The 19,171-nt window shown below is 40.1% G+C and overlaps 2 protein-coding genes across 6 annotated transcripts in view; both read left to right on the forward strand.

Moving 5' to 3' along the window:
• The first annotated feature begins 690 nt into the window (after nt 1-690).
• On the forward strand, nt 691-10,814 carry zcchc8 (zinc finger, CCHC domain containing 8). Its single transcript, XM_049577878.1, has 14 exons — nt 691-890; nt 1,054-1,096; nt 1,662-1,736; nt 2,952-3,054; nt 3,142-3,219; nt 3,352-3,455; nt 5,382-5,447; nt 5,557-5,617; nt 5,697-5,833; nt 5,955-6,097; nt 6,214-6,329; nt 6,691-6,777; nt 7,954-8,074; nt 9,336-10,814. Exons 1-14 carry the CDS (start codon nt 716-718, stop codon nt 10,415-10,417), a joined length of 2,391 nt encoding a protein of 796 aa, XP_049433835.1. The 5' UTR covers nt 691-715; the 3' UTR covers nt 10,418-10,814.
• Nucleotides 10,815-13,407: 2,593 nt separating this feature from the next.
• clip1a (CAP-GLY domain containing linker protein 1a) overlaps nt 13,408-19,171 on the forward strand; it is a 29,512-nt gene continuing 23,748 nt past the window's right edge. For 4 of the 5 annotated variants that reach the window (XM_049577843.1, XM_049577847.1, XM_049577845.1 and 1 more), the window contains exons 1-2: nt 13,408-13,564; nt 18,285-18,606. In XM_049577843.1, the coding sequence (XP_049433800.1) occupies nt 18,516-18,606 (91 nt within the window). In that variant the 5' untranslated portion in view covers nt 13,408-13,564; nt 18,285-18,515. Of the gene's footprint in view, nt 13,565-13,762; nt 14,135-18,284; nt 18,607-19,171 lie in introns of those variants that run through there. The other variant, XM_049577844.1, reaches the window with a different exon arrangement.

A 19,171-nucleotide genomic window follows, 5' to 3' on the forward strand; every position in this document is an offset into this window, starting at 1 on the left:
AATCCATGATCTCATTCTTACAGTCACTACCCAGAGCTCATGGCTATAGGTGAGGGTTGGGACGTAGATGGACCAGTAAAAATCGAAAGCTTTCCCTTAGCTGAAGGCCCTCTCTCCAGTCTCTGCAGATTTATTTGATATAGCACCTTTAACAGAAATAAAATTTGCAAAAGTGCTTCACAAAATACAATCAAGCAATCAAACAATTAAACATGCAATCAATAAAAACAAAGGCAATCTAACAAAAACAAAGCAATAAATAGAAAGTAAATCATAGAGCAAATACAGGCCGCTGAGGCCCCAGAAAGTAACATAACAGAGAACATGCACCGGACAGTTTAGGGTGGGACAAAGGCCATTTTGAAAAGATAGGTCTTTCTTTGTGTTTTTTAAACTTTCTAAGGTGACTGCAGATTGTAAACCTAAAGGAAGAGAGTTCCATAGTGTTGGAGCCACTACTTCAAAGGCACTATCACTTTTTGTTTTAATACACTTGCTATGGACAAGTACCTAATACAACCCCACTTCAAAAAAGTCTGAACTATCCCTTTAAAAAGTCCTGTAGATGTATGTAGCCTGTAATACGCTGTTGAGGGCTAAGAACCGTTCTTCTTCCTGTCATCACCTACCACGTGACATGCGGAAGACCAATGAATACAAAGAACAGTCGCTTTGACCTCTGACCCCCGGTCCTGAACCACAGAGCTGGGTAAAAATGGCTGAAGTAGACTTCGGTGATAGTGAGCTCTTTGAGCAGCTCGAGGACTCCGCACCGCCGATCCCGGCGCATATCCGTTTCACAGATGATGAAGAGGAGCAGGACGAAGCGAGCCAGCTGCGGAGCAGACTGGAGGAGTGTGATGACTACATCCAGCGGCTCACGGAGGAGAATATCCTTGTGTCTCACTGGGTGCTAGCACTGTGGATGTAGCAACGGCTAACGGCTAACGGCTGCTTGCACCGTAACCAAATAACAGAAAAGTTACCAACTGTAAATGTCTGCTGATGGATGTGTTGTAGGCTGTCTGTCTGTTTCCTTAACTCGCAGGTTACATAAAGGGTTAAGAAGAAAGCTGAACATCCTGACACGACCAAGGTAGCTGTTAGCTGACACTAGTTAATGCGCACAACAAATGAAACGAAACTGATCACCCGCTAACCAGGGTGTTTACAGGTCCTTAAATATAACGCCTCAAAATGTCTTAAATCCAGTGTTACAACAATAAGGACTTAAAAGGCATGAAATAGTCTTACATTTGACTACTACAAACATCTTGTTTAATTTCATGTATCCATTGTAATTTCTTTTTGTGAAAATGAGTGAAGTCCTTCTTTGTAAAAGTCCACTTTTAATGTTAAATATCTCTAAAAACTATAATATTGTCACTTTACTTCATACCTACACTTACCTTTTGGCAAAATGTAGATTGACTCTAATAACCATAGTCCTACTTAACACTTAACATCTGCACAAGACCACATATATTCTACTTAAAATGCTTTGCTGTTATGCTTAAATAAGTACAACATGATTTGTCAAAAAATCTGTCCTATATTTGGTTAAAAAGTGTCTTGAGCTGGTCTTAAAAAGCATTAAATGTAATTGTCTGATACGTGTAGACACCCTGCTAACCATCTTACATTGTCCTCTGACTTCACAGCGGCATCACAGTTGAAGATGTCAACATCGACGGACCAGCTCTTCAGATCCTTTACACAAACAACGTCATTTCAAAGTAAGTAGTCAAATGGGTTTTGTCACATCTGTGTCTTTTAAATGTCAAGTTAAGTTTGTTGTTATAGGGGATTGTGTTTTATTTATCAGAGTAGAGGGGTAGCTGGGGTTTGACTTTGGTTTTGTTTTACGTCACAACCCTCCCTGGAGTTGCAGACGTTTTTTCTTAAGCATCCCTGAGTGACTGGGAGGAATTGCATGACCCTCCCTCTATCAGAAATAACCATATTTCACAGTTTGTGGCTGTGATAAATGGGGTGATTTTGGAGACTTATAAAGAAACATGATGGTGGTGCAGTGGTTAGCACTGTCGCCTCACAACAAGAGGGTTCCTGGTCCAAACCCGGGGTGGGGGAGCCCTACTAGTTGGAGCTTGCATGTTCTCTCCTGTGTCAGTGTGGGTTTTCTCCAGCTTCCTCCCACAGTTCAAAGACATGCAGGTTAATTGGTGACTCTAAATTGCCCGTAGGTGTGAATGTGAGCGTGAATGGTTGTCTGTCTCTATGTGTCAGCCCTGCGATAGTCTGGTGACCTGTCCAGGGTGTACCCTGCCTCTCGCCCAATGTCAGCGGGGATAGGCTCCGGCCCCCCTGTGACCCTCACAAGGAGCGGTTAGAGAAAGCGGTTACAGAAAATGAATGAATGAATGAATGAATGCTTTTCAAACCCACTTCAAACTCGCCGGCATATTTTCTTCACTGATTTCTGATCAAATGTCTCTAAAGGCTTCTGATGGATATGAAAAATGTAGAAAATTGAACCTGTTCTCAAAAGTTTAATGAGGGACCAAAGTTTTGGACTCCGTTTGCAAACATGATTGACTCAACATGAGATTGTATTTTTTTTCCAGCAAAAATGAATGACAGGGCAACAATTTGGGATGAACAAATGGATTTAGTGTGCAAAGACCAGAAGCCAAATCAAAAAACATAACTCCCTCCCCAGTGCTTTAAAATATTTGAAGTGCCTTCTCCATTTTACACCACCCTCTCCCCTCTCATAAATAATTAACAGTCCCTAAACAACATTTTTAACCATGCTAATTTTAGAAGTACAACATTTTGCAACACTTGTGTTAGTTTTTACATTATTGCTATCAAGATGAAATAACAGCATATTAATTACCTTGCTGCATATGCACTGAATCGCGAGTTTCTATAACAACATGTTATAAATAATGATGCTTAACTAAAAACAAAAAATGTCTCCCCTTTAGGCAGTGTCGTCAAGAGATTGAAGATTGCATCTGCAGTGTGATTTTGAAGCACCAGAAACCGAACAATGAAAAGAAAAACACCATCTATCAAATGAAACCTCAGGTATTTACGCAGAATGTATTTTACTGTGGTTTATATTGATACTGTTATTACTTTGCTAAAAACAAACATGTTTTATCCTTTATGAAGAATGCAGCTTTTGCTTTGGAGGAAGATCCGCAGAAGTCCTCTTCCTGTAGCGTAAAAACAACAACAGAAGCATTTAAAGTGAGTTCTTATTGTTATTTTCAGTGGTTAACGTATCACACAGTTTCTTGCTGCATGGAAAAGAAAATTAGACGTCTACCTACTATGTTAACCCACAATAATAAACTCGGTTCTCATTTTCCTGTCTCGTAGGTGGTTGGAAGTGTCTTATATTTCACCACATTCAGTGTTGATAAACTTGGACAGCCTCTGGTGAATGAAAACCCCCAGCTGACGGATGGATGGGATGTGCCAACGTATCTTTAAAATGGATAAATTGACACGTCATCAAAAATCAACTGTCTAGTCTGTCAGGTCATCTGTTTTTAGCATGTGTTGCACATTTGAGAACTTTTTATCATGGGCTATTTTGTTTTCTTTCAAGTAAGGATGTCTGGATTTGAAATGTGGCAGTTTATTGTGAAATATCCAGCATATACAGTCAGGTCCATAATTATTTGGACAATGACACAGTTGTCATCATTTTGGCTCTGTACACCACCACAATGGCTTTTAAATGAAACAATGAATACCTGCTTAAAGTGCAGACTCTCAGCTTTCATTTAAGGCTTTTTTTTATTTTCAAAAATGTAGTATGAACTGTGTAGGAATGACAACCATTTCTTCACACAGTCCCCCAACTTTAAGGGCTCATAGGTATTTGGACAAACTAACATAATCATCAATTAAACAGTCAGTTTTAATACTTGGTTGCAAATCCTTTACAGTCAATGACTGCCTGAAGTGTTGGACACATAGGCATCATCAGATGCTGGGTTTCTTCCCTGGTGATGCTCTGCCAGCCCTTTACTGCAGCCGTCTGCACTTCCTGCTTGTGTTTTGGGTGTTTTGCCCTCAGTTTTGGCTTCAGCAAGAGAAACGCATGCTCAGTTGGATTCAGGTCAGATGATATGACTTGGCCATTGCAGAGCATTCCACTTCTTTGCCTTAAAAATGTCTTTGGTTGCTTTTGCAGTATGCTTCAGGTCATTGTCCAACTGCACTGTGAAGCATCGTCCAATGAGTTTTGAAGCATTTGGTTGAATCTGAGCAGATAATATTGCCCGAAACACTTCAGCTGTCATCCTGCTGCTCTTGTCAGCAGTCACATCATCAATAAATACAAGAGAACCAGTTCCACTGGCAGCCATACATGGCCATGACATAACAGTACCTCCACCATGCTTCACTGATGAGGTGGTGTGCTTTGGATCATGAGCAGTTCCTTCCCTTCTTCCTTCTCTTGTCTTCCCATCATTCTGGTAGTTGATCTTTGTTTTATCTGTCCATAGTATGCTGTTCCACAACTGTACAGGCTTTTTAGATGGTTTTTGACAAACTCTAATCTGGCCTTCCATTTTTAAGGCTAACCAATGGTTTGCATCTTGTGATAAACCCTCTGTATTTATTCTAGTGAAGTCTTGTTTTGTTGACAAGAGCAGCAGGATGAAAGCTGAAGTGTTTGGGGCACCATTATCTGCTCAGATTCAACCAAATGCTTCAAAACTCATTGGACGATGCTTCACAGTGCAGATGGACATTGACCTGAAGCATATTGCAAAAGCAACCAAAGACATTTTTAAGGCAAAGAAGTGGAATGCTCTGCAATGGCCAAGTCATATCATCTGACCTGAATCCAACTGAGCATGCGTTTCTCTTGCTAAAGCCAAAACTGAGGGCAAAACACCCAAAACACAAGCAGGACGTGCAGACGGCTGCAGTAAAGGGCTGGCAGAGCATCACCAGGGAAGAAACCCAGCATCTGATGATGCCTATGTGTCCAACACTTCAGGCAGTCATTGACTGTAAAGGATTTGCAACCAAGTATTAAAACTGACTGTTTAATTGATGATTATGTTAGTTTGTCCAAATACTTATGAGCCCTTCAAGTTGGGGGACTGTGTGAAGAAATGGTTGTCATTCCTACACAGTTCATACTACATTTTTGAAAAAAGCCTTAAATGAAAGCTGAGAGTCTGCACTTTAAGCAGGTATTCATTGTTTCATTTAAAAGCCATTGTGGTGGTGTACAGAGCCAAAATGACGACAACTGTATCATTGTCCAAATAATTATGGGCCTGACTGTAAGTAAAACGTTTATAAAGGTTTTGAAGTTGATAAGATAAAGAATTTGTCCCTTTGTTTTGCACAAACATGATAACATTTCCTGAATTGTTGCAAAGCTATCACCAGGTGTTCAACCAAGTCCTCGGCACAGATGGGCAGGAGATAGAAATGAAAGACAAAAGGCATGTTGGGTTATTAATGAAGCTTTATTTTCTATATTGACTTGTGGTGGTTCTTTGCTGCGTGGAATATAACTGCATAATGAGCCCATCACTGTTGTGTTCATTGCAGACCCAAATCCATGTGTTTCAACTGTGGCTTGAGTAGTCATCAGCTGAGAGACTGTCCCAAGGTGAGAGCAAATGTTAATATGGTATGAGCCCAAGTTAAACATCAGTCAGAACTTAATTCATACGTGTTTACCTCCCTAGCCTAAAGACATGGCTGCAATTAATGAGAGAAGAAAGGAGTTTAATCAGAGCAACAACCAGGGCATGCAGAGTAACCAGCGATACCATGCTGATGAAGTAGAGGAGCGGTTTAGTAAATACAAACCTGGAGTCATGAGGTAAGATTGTTATTTTGCACACAGCAGTCACAAACATCATTTAATCACGTGCAGTATCTGTTCTAGATAAAAGTTAACCCTAATAACTTAAAGTTTTCCACTGTGTTGTGCCTTTGAACAGTGAGGAGCTATTGTCAGCGCTGGGAATCGATGGCAACACCCTCCCTCCTCTCATTTATCGCATGAGGCAGCTCGGCTACCCGCCCGGTTGGCTCAAAGAGGCAGAGATGGAATACTCAGGCTTAACACTGTATGATGGAAATGGTACGTTTTAATTTAATAGAAACAGATTTTTCTTTGAGTAAACTACCACAAAACATGAGTGTTACTGATATACACAAAGGTTGGGCTAAAATCTGTGTGTTTTTTCTCTTTTCTAGTTTCAAATGATGGTAACGTAACAGACAATACCAGTTCCCAAAACATCTCTTATGATGTTTCTAAACTGGTGGATTTCCCAGGTTTCAACGTACCTGCATCACACAACATGAAAGATGTAAGTTCTACACTATAATCCTTTTCTTGAATACATTGCTATTTATATATACTATATGTAAATCCAGGTGTCTGAATTATATTATGGTTATATTAATATTTGTTTTATTTATATCTGTAGTCAAAAATCAGGCTTTTACTTTCACTTACTGGCAAGTGTCTTACAAAAAGTAATTGACAGTCCTGCATAGTGTACCTTTTAAGATCGTTTATTTATGCAAATACTATAATATGAATTTGTGTATTAATCATAATGGTCGTACACTGTCTTTTAAGTCAGAGGTTTCAGTGCTTTTAGGTGGCAGGACATCTTTACAAAAGTTGAGCATCTCGCATTTTCTTTCTTTTCTTCTGACCTCCAGGAGTTCATGCAGTTCGGATCTATTCCAATGCAGTCCAGTCACATGAAGCAAAACTATGCAGCCTACCTGTCCAACAACTTCCCTATGGTAATTATCTTAAAGTCTGTCAAGTGGTTGGGTTTTCCTTTCAGAACATGTAGGTTCCAGTAACAACCAAACTTTGTGGATATTGTATGTCAACACCTCGAGCATTATTTGTAAGACATGCACTTCTTCATGATACCACTGTGGTTTAAAATGGAAGACACAAGGTTTTTGTTTTTTGTTTTTTGTTTTTTTTTTTTTTAATCATAAATTCTAAAAAAGAAGCGGAAGTAGCCTCTGGGTCTGAAAGTGCAGCCAGTGCCTAAAGCTGTGCATACACTTTACAATTTGAGCATGCTTTAGAAATGATGGTTATTTCCAGCTCCCACTGTACAAGTAAATCATCTGTAATGTAAAGCCAAAGCTCACGATTATTGTGCTCACACTGTGTGGTCTGATTGTCCAGCCAAGATTCGAGTGCTCACACTGTGCGTGTAAAATACACAATAAAACAGCACATTGGCCCCTGCAGACCACTCTGTTGACAATCGTCAGTAAAGATTCCTTTTAAAAGCTCTGGGGCTGTGTGTTCCTCTAAATCTCAATACTTGATCTTGATCCTTAAGAGAAGAGTATAGGTAAATGCATCATGTTTTCATAAGGTGAGGAAATAATGAAAAGAAATCCTGTAATCTCACACCATTTTGCTCAACCCCATCTACACTGTTTGCTATTCACTCATAAAATCATGGAAATGTCAGTGTCTTTATCTAAGACAAATAAAAAGACAATGAATATAAATAAACATAGGACAGATTAGAAGCAGAAACAATTCTGAAAGAACCGTAAAGATAAAAGCACACAAAAAATTATATATTCCTCAAAAACTGTAGAGCAACATTAAGGATACAACTGTTTGTGTGATTCTTATACACCTTTTGTTGTATTGTCTAAAAGAAAGAAAAATACCATTCAGTGTGTGTGATGGGTGGCCTCAGCCTGCCAGGTTGCTCTGAGCAAAATTCCATGCTGTTAACATGCAGCAGATGCCCATTATTCATATTCCACCATTTATACTAATCTATGTGCAAAGACCTCTCTGTCATTCAAGCCTCTGGATTTTTGAATTTCTATTCTTAATGAATTCACTGGCACGGATAATGAGAAGGGTGAGAACTGTTCATCTGGTAAGAGCCCTTCAATATTTTCATTCCATGTGTCATCCCTCCTTGCCAACAGCCCGGTGCCACCTGCAACAAGAGGCCGCATGAATCTGACTCATCTCCACAGCGAAGGAAGAGAACAAGGACCAGTCCTGATCGGAACTCAGATAGGAGCTCGGATATGGATATTGAATCGGGTAACTGTTAATCACTTTTTTCAGTAGGCACATCATTGTGTGTCTTACAGATAACAGTCAAAAACTGTAGCAGTAAACCAATTTTCTTGATCTTAAAGAAGACCTTCTTTGTTCATTTTCAGGTTCATACTTGCAGTTTAGGTTTCTACTTGAACATGTTTACGTGCTTTAATGGTCAAAAACACTTTATTTTCCCCGTACTGTCTTTTCTGGAACACCTGTGTTCACACTGTCTGAAACGGTCTGTTTTAGTGCCTGTCTCTTTAAGCTTCCCTCCCAAAAAAGAGCAGTCTGCTTAGATTGGTCAGTGTTTCCAGGTCTTCTGTATCATCGGCACAGCCGGGGAATGACTTTAACAGAAAATAGTGGACCTTTTAACAGTGAAAAATAACCAGAAACATCTTCTAAAGACAACTGGACGTGGTCCAGCAGGAATTTGATTCGAAATCAGGCAGGAATTAACATCAACAACCAAGATTACATGTTTCTCTGACATTGGTGGAGGAAGTATTCAAATGCTTTACTCAAGTAAAAGCACTAATACCACATTGCATTAAAATTAAAAGTACCAACTGCATAAAAAAATCTTAAAAATAAGCAGAAAACACAAAATCGCTCTAAATGAAATTACAGTATTGCTTAAATGTTTATTTAAAAAGTTGTCGGTTGGTGTTGTCATTAATCAACTAATCATTTTAGTTGTACTTGTATAAATTATTGGGTAGTTTAATTTACAACAAGACATATTTTATGTGCTCTTATATTTTTTGTGCAAACATCCTAATTTTTGAAGTAATTACTTAGTAACAAGTAACTAAGACTGTTGAATATTTGCAGTGAAGTAAAAAGCACAGTATTTCCCTTTGCAATGTAGTGGAGTAGAAGAATAAAGTGGCATGAAAATAAAGACTCGTGTAAAATACGAGTACCTCAAATTTGTACTAAAGTACAGTACTTGAGTAAAAGTACTTTGTTACATTCTTTGCTAAAACCAAGAATTTATGTGTCCATGACGTTAGTGTGTAACTTCATTTAGCAATACAGACTACGTAATGTAAACACTAGGGTAGTAGTAGGGTTCCTGGAGCAGATGACCATATAAAGATATCCGGCACATCTAGATGTCATACTTCTCACATTGTAAAACAGATCTGATATTGTTCATAGCTGAAATGCAGAATATTGCACAGAAACACTTGACTCAGCTGCCTCTTTGTTAGGTCACTTTATTGCTTTCTAATCTTTGGGTGTCTCCCCTCAGATCCAGGAACACCTTATCACGGCCCAGGTGACTTCCAGTTCCAACCTCCGCTGCCCCCTGGCTCCCCTTGCTTCAGTTCACCACCTCCTTTACCCCACGGCACTCCACCTGCTACACCCACTCCCCCACCTCTCCCTAAAGGTACACCTCCTCCCACACCCACCAACGGCTCTCCAGCTCTACGAGGGCATAACTGGGTAGTGGCTGATGAGACTGCGCGAACAGAAGATGAGTTGACACTGGAGGAACTGGAGGAGCAGCAGAGGCTGATATGGGCAGCTCTAGAAAATGCTGAAACTGCCACTAATAGCGACTGTGAGACACCTGCAGCGGGAACGCCTGCACCCAGTTCACCAAGTGTGTCCACACCAAGTGTGTCCACACCTGCGCGTGTCGATTCAGAAATAGAGGAGGCTGGTGAAGCAATGGACCTAACGACACCTGTAGAAATTGGTCATAGCAGTGAAACTCAAACTGGCGTACCAATGGTTCCGGAGATTCCCTCTCAAAGCCCTGGACCGATTAAAGTCGAAGATGACAGCCCTCAGAGTCCTGGTCCAGTTAAATCCCAAGATGACACCTCCCTGAGTCCTGGTCCAGTTAAATCCCAAGATGACACCTCCCTGAGTCCTGGTCCACTCAAATCCCAAGATGACACCCCTCTGAGTCCTGGTCCACTCAAATCCCAAGATGACACCCCTCTGAGTCCTGGTCCAGTTAAATCCCAAGATGACACCCCTCTGAGTCCTGGTCCAGTCAAGTCCCAAGAGGACAGCCCTTTGAGTCCTGGTCCAGTAAAATCCCAAGAAGACAGCCCACAAAGTCCTGATCCAATCAAAAGCCAGGAAGACAACCCACAGATCCTTGATCTAGGTTTCTTAGATGGGGGCGCTGGAGATTGTGCTTCTCCTAAACCTGATGGGAGGATAACAGCTGTTCCTCATCGGAGCAAGTTTGCAGCTGGCATCGTTCCATTTGAAGACACACCAGAGTTCACAGAAGTTGCCGAAGCCACAGGGACGTACCTCAGGATCAGAGACTTGCTTAAAAGTTCCCCTCGAAGTTTGGCCAAGAAAAAATAAAAAATTACTGTCTTCAGTCGGAACACAAGAATACATGGATTTTTCTTTTACCAAAAACTTCTATTTTCATTTTCATGACCATCCTATCAGCATTTTTTTAGCTGTCTTATTATTTTGTACCAAACTGAATGTCTATGGCTGTGTATATACATTGGATCTGTAAACATACAACGGGGAAGGGGCATTGAGGGATGCTGTAGCAGTTTGTGGGTTTTGACCATTTAGTCTCAGTTTTTTGTAGCAGCTGCGTTACTCCTGCTGTTTATTTTATTGTAAAACTTGTAAAAATGGTAATTCCCTGGCCTGTATTAATTTTAACATCATTGTCTTTGAATGGGTTTTTATATTTTTGTCACTGAATGGCTCTAAAAACATGAAGTAAACATACTTTAATTTGTTTAAGTGCGTTATTTCATCTGGCAGCCAAGACTAGATGTGGGGCTGATTTTCATTTTGCTGTATGTTGACAGCCAAATATTTGAGATAACAGTATATAGTTGATTGTCGGCCATCTTTAGCAGAGCTCAGTAAACAAGTTGGCCCTCTGTCGTCATAATCGGCTCACTTGCTGATTTTAATGCACATTGCAAATGAATGGCATTTAATTGAAACTGCACTGCAACAACTATCAAGCTCTGTGTACATTTTGTCTTCATTCATTCACCATTCATCAAATAGATTCATATCATAGCTGAAATAGAGTTAATTTTCTCCTATGAGTGTCAGTCAGTCATGGTTGGCAGAATACAAGGATACTAATACTATTCTTACACATTCAGCAGTTTTGAATATAATGCATTTGGAGCATGAAAACTGTCATTTCTAACCATTTCACAGATTCAATGGAGAATATTCTATTTACAGCAAAAACATTCCCTATTGTTTGAGTTCCAATATAGTGAGTGTTATGTAAATCATTAATTTCTATGACTGTTCAGTCCATATTCCAAATACATACAGTACACACCAACACTCGCATCCACAGACAATATTTGCACTTAGACTTGGAAATGACTTGCATACTAAATACTCACGTACGCCTACATACAGTACATACTTATGCAAATATACACACATACACAAGCTCATTTGTGTCTGGCTGAGCTAAGCCTCTGGGAATGTCAGGAGAAGGACGGATGGGTTAAGGATTAACCCCTTGCAAAGTCATGTGAGACTGATGGTGTGTACTCACATCTTCATAATAAAGCTATTACATTGTAGACTTTTACAATTCATATTCTTGATTTATAACTTTAAAGGTGAACTATGCCTTTTTTGAAAATTCATACACCTTATTCCTCTGGGCTAAGATAGTCTGAAAATATTAGTAAACATAAACAACTTTCCCCCAAATCCTAAAGCCAGAGTGCTAAAACTCAAAAATGTGATGTCATTGAGTATAAAGAGCTGAGCTCCACAGATAGTGGATGGTGAAATATGTTCTAGATGAGTGGTTCCCAGCTGGTGGGCTGCAGGTCCTGCGGGACCTTAATTAATTTGCATTTAAGTGAATTTCTGGCACTGAGCTTTTATTCTGAATTGCAGTTTCCTGCTGTAGAGTGAGTGACAGACAGCTACTTGACAGAGACAGCAAACTAGCTCAACGACATGGCCAAACCAAGTATGACACTGAATGTATTAGACTGTGTGGACCTAGAGCTAATGACTAAGGAGAAATCTGGACCCTGTGGCTGGACCAGTTGGGAACCACTGTTATAGATGACACTGAGAGCACCCAGGGGATTGTTCTGAGTATATGGGTACATTTTCTGTCTCAGAATAAAGCTCATTTGGGTATAAGAAAAAACAGAAACCAAACATGGTGTGTGCAAAAAATCAGTCTCCCATTCATTGTCTATGGAGCATCTTCATACTTTGTACCCTTTGACATCACAAGTTTGAGACTAACATGTCTGGTTTCAGGCTTTTAAAGAGGGTGTGTTCCAAATCGCATACTTTTCCTTTTACTTCTCATATGTACTGAAGCTGCCTTTAAAAAGTACATACTGTTACACAATATTATATATTATACATGCACACAATCAGGACATACTACTTTCTCACAAAGTTATGCCCTGAACTTTGACCTTCTTGCTTTCAAATTATTATTTTGTTCACTTAAACAATCAGCACTCCTTTTATTTCTATTTCACTGGTCATTGGTTACTTAAATGCACTATCATCCATCATTTGCAACTTCTGACAGCTGTCAGTCAGCTGTCAAGCTGTCATCTGTGGCTCAGTCGATGTGACATATCGTCTGCTGCACAAAGGATTGTGGGTCAGAACAGACAGAAAAGCATGCTGGCTTGCAAACTAGAAAATCTGACCGGGTGTAGTAGAACATCCTGGTATTTTTGGCATACTGCATTTGACACACTATGTATTGGTATGCTAAATCTCATTCTGACATACTATATAGTATGGTAGCATGGGTATTGGAATGCACAGTTTATACTTAATGACATCACAAGTTGGCTTTGAAAGAGAGTAGCTCATGTTCACAAATATTGATTAAACTTCCCTAAGCCATTAAAAAATAATATTGGAATTCTTAATTTAGGTGGTGTTCCTCTCTAAGTCAAAATGCTGTCTATTATTATCTTGGTGTTTTAACTGCTCGGATTTTTTAGAATAAATTTTTGCTTTTTTTGTCAGAATTCAGATTTGATCTTAAAATTCTGGTATTATTATTATATTTTGGTCCAATCCTAAACATTGATACAGCACTGTATGCTTAATCACTACTTCCCTACTTGCACGTTGTGTGCTTGAACATTGTTTGTTTGACAATATTACCACATTTGAACCACTCCTGTAGTAAAAATCTGTGGCTTTCCAGGAAAATATAAGCCAAATGTAGTTTTAAGTGACTCTCTTTCATTTCCTAATTTTAACAGTAAAGTTTTTTGTCCGAAAATTGCTGCTCTCAGAAGTGAAGGAGTGTCCCATCTCACTGAACATATCATCTTTGGTCGGCAACTAGCGTTGACGTTCCCGTCGGCCGTTGGACAGACAGCTCAGCTCACACACTGGGCTGTGCCTGCCCGTCTCTGAACCCAGCAGTTAGTCGTCGTAGTTCTCCACTTAGCCTGCTAGCTGTGTAATTTTTCCTGAGGAGACGTAGGCTGTACAGAAACACATCAGGTCAGTATTAGCTAGCCCACGCCGAGGTCACGTATTTCCACAAACTTGCTCGTCCGTTTGCCGCTGATAAACCAGGAAACTAACCGCGCGAGGTGGAAGTGCTTCATGTGGTGTAGACGGCAGTTGAGGTGTTAGTTTAGCTAGCTAACCTAGCTAACCAGTCCTCTCGGTGCCGACCACCGGTTCGCCGTATTGCTCGGGCCTCGCTGCTAACATTACTTAGCAACTAATCACGCCTATTGTTATCGTGATAACAGCTTGGGGTTCATTTGGAGGTGACAGCACAGTCAACGGACTGCTTATTACAACAACGTTATACGGCAGGCTATCTTTACAGGTGATCTAATCTGTAACAATTTGTTATGATGACTCCCAACTTGTAGCAGCAGTGTGCCCTGCTGGAGCTCCGGTGACATTGCGGAGACTTTTGGACTTGGGGAATTTGCTCCAGTCGGTGTGCTTACACCAGTGTGTTAGTCTGGTGTTTGAACATGTGGATGTTAACGTTACCTGTTTAACTCATCATAAACTGGATATTGTCTCACCAGAGACGCCGATGTAGCTAGTGAGGTAAGTTAGCTCCTATGGTGTGTTTTACAGGCTCCTCTCTTACCCAGATGTGCCACCTCATCGACAGCTCTCAGTCCGTTAGCTTCTGATAAAGGCAACAAGGCGAGGCACGTTTAAAAGGCCAATTCGTTTCCCAAATTACAGGATAACTTACTAAACTGCACAGATACACTGTGAAATGTGTCAGTGAAGCAGAGGTGCGATGATAGAGTCTGCGGTTTAAAGGCGTGACTTAGGCATTTATCATTAAGCCTGTCTGTTTCAGATTAAAAGCAGTTAAACTTGTTTGGACTGATTTACTAGACTAAAGCTCTTAGGAATTGGAAAGGCAATATCACTTGAAACTTTGAGATTTCTGTTAGTTTTGAACTTTGCTATATGGCTCTGGATATATGAGAGTGGCTTACATTTGTGGAGAAGTCAGATAAACATGTATAACTACAATTTTGTCATACATGCATCATATTAGTTGATGTAACCCACTGGAGTGGAAACCATCAGGAATGGTTTTACATTAGCTCTTGGAGCTGAAGAGGCTTTATTTGCCCTGGAAAGTCTGGATTGTACATTGGACCACAGTGAAAACTTGACCACGCAACCATACATTTCATTATTTCAGGTCTCAGTTATGTTTGGGCACAATTGTAAGCGCCAGGTTCTGTATAGGACTGAGCAGTGTTTATTTGTACTAACTTGTAAGGAAGGTTTAATGTCTCATTTGTGGCAGTGAGGGTTGTTAAGTTGAAAACAGGTGAATTAACAGACACTGAGGACGCAGGATGCCTCAGGCTCTTTATTCTGAGCTCACGTCCTGTTGCTTTTTTACACCTTCCTCTGTCAGTCAGTGCCAGCAGGGGGCCTACGTAATCATCCCAGCAGATGTTTCCTCAAAAAGGAAGAACCAGAGCTTGACTTGGCCTTGTGATGACAAAAGCAGAGTGTAGGAGTACGGATTACATCAGTGTACACCTCTGATGACATAAAGGCCTGCTTCTTTTTGCTGTTGTTGTTCTTTTTTGGCAAAACTTAGCTGTCCGTTTGTTGTATCAGTCTTACAGATCTCATAAAAATGTCCTGCTTACTCCCTGTGAGAAGCATAAATTGAGAGGGATGCCTCAGCAGCTCAGACTGTAGACAGATCAGTCATAGCTGGACTTTGTGTAAAAACATTCCTATGAAACCTGTTTGTGCTTCAATATTCTTGTAGTCACCGACTAATATTAGGCTACAGAAAAACAGAGTGGAATGAAAGCCCCCTGGCTTGTGTAACCAGTGACACCCTCCCATCAGTTAACAAATACTTGGGAGACTGAAATGCTGTTACTGTTGACTGTTATTACAAAACATGCAGGCAGACTCATCTGACGTCTGTATCATAAGTGGTTTTGCACTGTTGTAGTCAGCACGATATGCTTAAGTGAAGTATTTAGGGTGGAAGTACTGCGCCCTGGATAGTCAGCAAGTTAATGTAGCAGTGTTCATCTGCAGATTCATTTAGTTTTATTCTGTAGGATTTTTTTCTCCAATATGCTTCCAATAATGGAGAACAGTGACATCCTCACAAAGTGTGTCCAACAGACTCTGACCACATAAACTTCTTCCATGACCAACATGGAAGTTGATTATGTCTATGTAGTCATTTTGAGAAGTACAGTAAATCTCAGTTCTGTTTTACAGGCTAACATCTGCTCAGCCATTTCTGTTTGTGTGTTTACATCGGAAACAAAAAATTAAGCCAGACTGCAAGGAATGTGGGTGTAGCTTATCTCTAAGTAAATTCAATCTGTTTAAGAATTTTACTTTTTAATACATCAACATTATTTTATTTCCCTTAAACTTTTGCAAAACATTGGCATTTGGCTTTCCTCCTAGCTGCAGATTAGAGTGAGAGTCAGAGGCAAAAGATTAACATCACTGTAGTGGGAAATTCTCCAGACTAAGTGGATCATTTTCAGCCGACTGCTTTAGCTCACCAATCAGAGCTGAAACATCCTCGGCTAATGCTTACAAGACAGTCTGAGTAAAGCCCGGCAATGTTCTACTAAGGCATTATAATACAGTTGACTTTTTAGAAACACTTTTTGTTATATTCCACAGATGTATGGGTCAATCAGACGAGATATTGATACAGATGGTGACTTTTTTCTTTATTTATTTTTTGTTTTTGTGCTAAGTGAATTGCTAAAGATTTAAATGGTCACATATGGACTTTTTGTGTGACTTTAATTTCCATGATGCAGTCTTGGGCCATTGAAATGCTTTCTTTCTCTGGCCTCCTCCTGACCCCAGGGCACTAGTCAGTATCATTCAAAGGCACAGTGGGAGAAAACTGGAACGCTGCATTTGAACTAGGTCACTGGCTTCTGATGGACACCCTTTATTCCCCGCTGAGAAATATCTAGGAGGGTGTGTGACAGCGTGCCTTCTTGGTTGTTGTGGTGAGCCTACATGCTGTAGCTCTTAGGCCCTTTCAGGAATGAAAGGTATGTTTGTATGATGCTGTTGAACAAGTTCTATGTTACATTTCTACCCTGTGTGAGGTCAAGCGTCTTTGCTGACTTAAAACTGACTCTAAACAGTTTGGCTTTGCAGGAGGCACTGGGTTTGTTGATTTGCTATTTTATAGGTGTATATTTAAAGGGTTTAAGACTGACCTAACTTCCAACCAAGCTCTCAATTTAGAACATTCAAAACATTTTCCTGCTCTGCCCCAGGATGCTGCAACCGTTAAAATCAATAATTATATGAAACCATTTTCCTTGACAATATCCAAGCCAACTTACATGGCCTGTGGTAATATTCAGGATAAGTAAAAGCATTGCTTTAATGGACTGTCATGCGGTGTGCAACAAAAAATGATTACATTAATGATTATTGTCACTCACCCTTATTAGCCCAAAAGTAAGCTCTTTGTTCTCACCCATAAGGTGCTAAAGCAAATTCCAAGAACAGAATTCACACCAACCCTGATATCTATCCAAAAGAGATGCTTTTCTCTTACAGGCAGATAAAAAGCGTGTGGAATTCAATAACAAAATTCAGTAATATGGAAAACACTTTTGATGAACACTTTCATGCATATTTTCCTAAAATATAATATATATTTCTTTGCTAATCACAATACCAAATGTAATGCCGTAATATGGTGTTCTCATAGAGGCATGTTTGTACACATACACATTCCAGTAATTGTTAGATTATGTCGTTGACAAAGCAGCTCATCCATGCTTCAGGTTCCATGTGTGTAGTTTTCTCTTCGTGATTGTGATCGCACAATAAAGCATCAGTCTTGGTGTCCTTGACTTCTGTGCACATTTTCTGCAGAAACCTTGTCAGTGTGATATAACCATCCACTGAAATAGGCTGAGATGCTACAGATCTGACAGCAGATTGGCCTGAAACTCAAAGCTTGTCAGCATTTTGTCAGCAGTTTTGCTCCAGCCTGATTTAATTAATCAAGGTGTATAAAAACCTTTCTCAATGCCACACTCAGTCATATTGTCAAACTAAAAACAACACAGGGACTGTGTTTGAATAGTGCATTCAGCCAATCAGTTTCTGTAGGAGGTAAGCTGACAAACAGGATAATCTGATGTGGATGGTGGTCTTGTTTCTACAATAATCCTGTTTTAGAAAAAGCTGCCAACCAGACTTACATGGTTTTATATGCCAGAATCACAGATTGAGCAAGAGACCGTTTGGACTACTGCGTGTATCGTGGTCAAGGTCACTGATGATGAGCTATTCAGAAGTTCATGATGGCAGTAACATAGACTGCATATCGGCTGGCCTTTGACGGGGTATTTTTAGGTCTTTACCGTGACGTGCTGTGTCCTGAGGAGCTTGTTGTCACAACAGAAACAAAATGCCTCCATTAACAGAGCACCAAAAGCAAAGTCATTGGAAATGTCTTCAAGGCATATCTGTACTACTTGCCATTTATTAGTTCTGTCCAAATTAAATTTCTGCTTTCACTGCCACCCACAGCAGAGGCAGGAAAAATCAGCAAATAGTACATTTTTCTAAATGAATAATGAACTTGAATAATTCAGTATCTTATTAATTAGCTAATAGGTTGAATACTCAGTACAGATATAATGTAGTAGCCCTAAATGAAGTCAAGTAATGTTTCTTTTTTTCTTCCAAACAGGGTCCTTCTCGTGAGCAGCACTTTTTCTCCCTCCTCCCTTTTCCTGGTTTTTCTTTTTGTTGAACATTTTTTGTTTGTTTTTATTTTTATTTTTTTGTTTACTTGATTTGGGTGAGGAGAGAAAAGCTTTGCCGTCACAGAGCTGCAACCTGTTGTTTTGATGGTCTGGGGTCAGTCTGTACCCACCGACGGACACAAGCCTTGTGGGTCTAGCAGATCACAGGAGGAAACATGAGCACGGCCAAGCCCAGTGGGATCAAAGGGCCCAGCAAGATAGCTAGGCCACCTGGGACAGCAGCCCCCAAGACCAACCCTAGCACAGGTAAGAATCTTCCCATTTGCTGCCCCCCTATGGTAGTGCGATGTGACCTTGAGTGGTGGAAGCAAGTTAATTTTGTCTTTTCCCATTCCTCTAGGGTTCATAAATGTCACAGTACGTCAATCATTGTGTTACACTTTCTCTGTACTTGTTGGCACACCTGTTTTACATTGTTCTTACTTCCAGCGTGTATCACCTTGTAGCTTAACAGAGTTTTCTGTGGGTTCATGCAGTAGTCTCTCTTTTCAATTCAGTTCAGTTCAGTTCAGAAAACTTATTTATCCCAAGTGGGTCATTCAGTTTGACAGTCTTCCCAGTTTGCAGGAGGCTTCAGCTAGAACAGCCAAACAAGGCATTCAATTCATTGGGTGGATAGAGCTGATGGATGAAAAATGAGACACGCCCTCCAGCTATTTTATCTCATAGCACAGTAAACATCCCATCAAACAGTGAGGTTTAAAATCCAGTTGTTTTCTTTGTGGTGAGTTTAACATGTAACCATAAGGAGAAAAATAAATTACATCTAATGGAGACTGTGGTGGGGCTAACAAAGCAAGATTAATTGACT

The sequence above is a fragment of the Epinephelus fuscoguttatus genome, linkage group LG6 (genome assembly GCF_011397635.1).
Source record: "Epinephelus fuscoguttatus linkage group LG6, E.fuscoguttatus.final_Chr_v1".
NCBI lineage: Eukaryota > Metazoa > Chordata > Actinopteri > Perciformes > Serranidae > Epinephelus > Epinephelus fuscoguttatus.

What these genes read in the sequence shown, in the direction of transcription:
- zcchc8 (XM_049577878.1), top strand. Translation starts at nt 716, where the DNA reads ATGGCTGAAGTAGACTTCGGTGATAGTGAGCTCTTTGAGCAGCTCGAG. An exon ending in TCTATCAAATGAAACCTCAG is followed by an intron (nt 3,055 to 3,141) that starts GTATTTACGCAG and finishes TCCTTTATGAAG; the next exon opens with AATGCAGCTTTTGCTTTGGA. An exon ending in TGTCCAACAACTTCCCTATG is followed by an intron (nt 6,778 to 7,953) that starts GTAATTATCTTA and finishes CCTTGCCAACAG; the next exon opens with CCCGGTGCCACCTGCAACAA.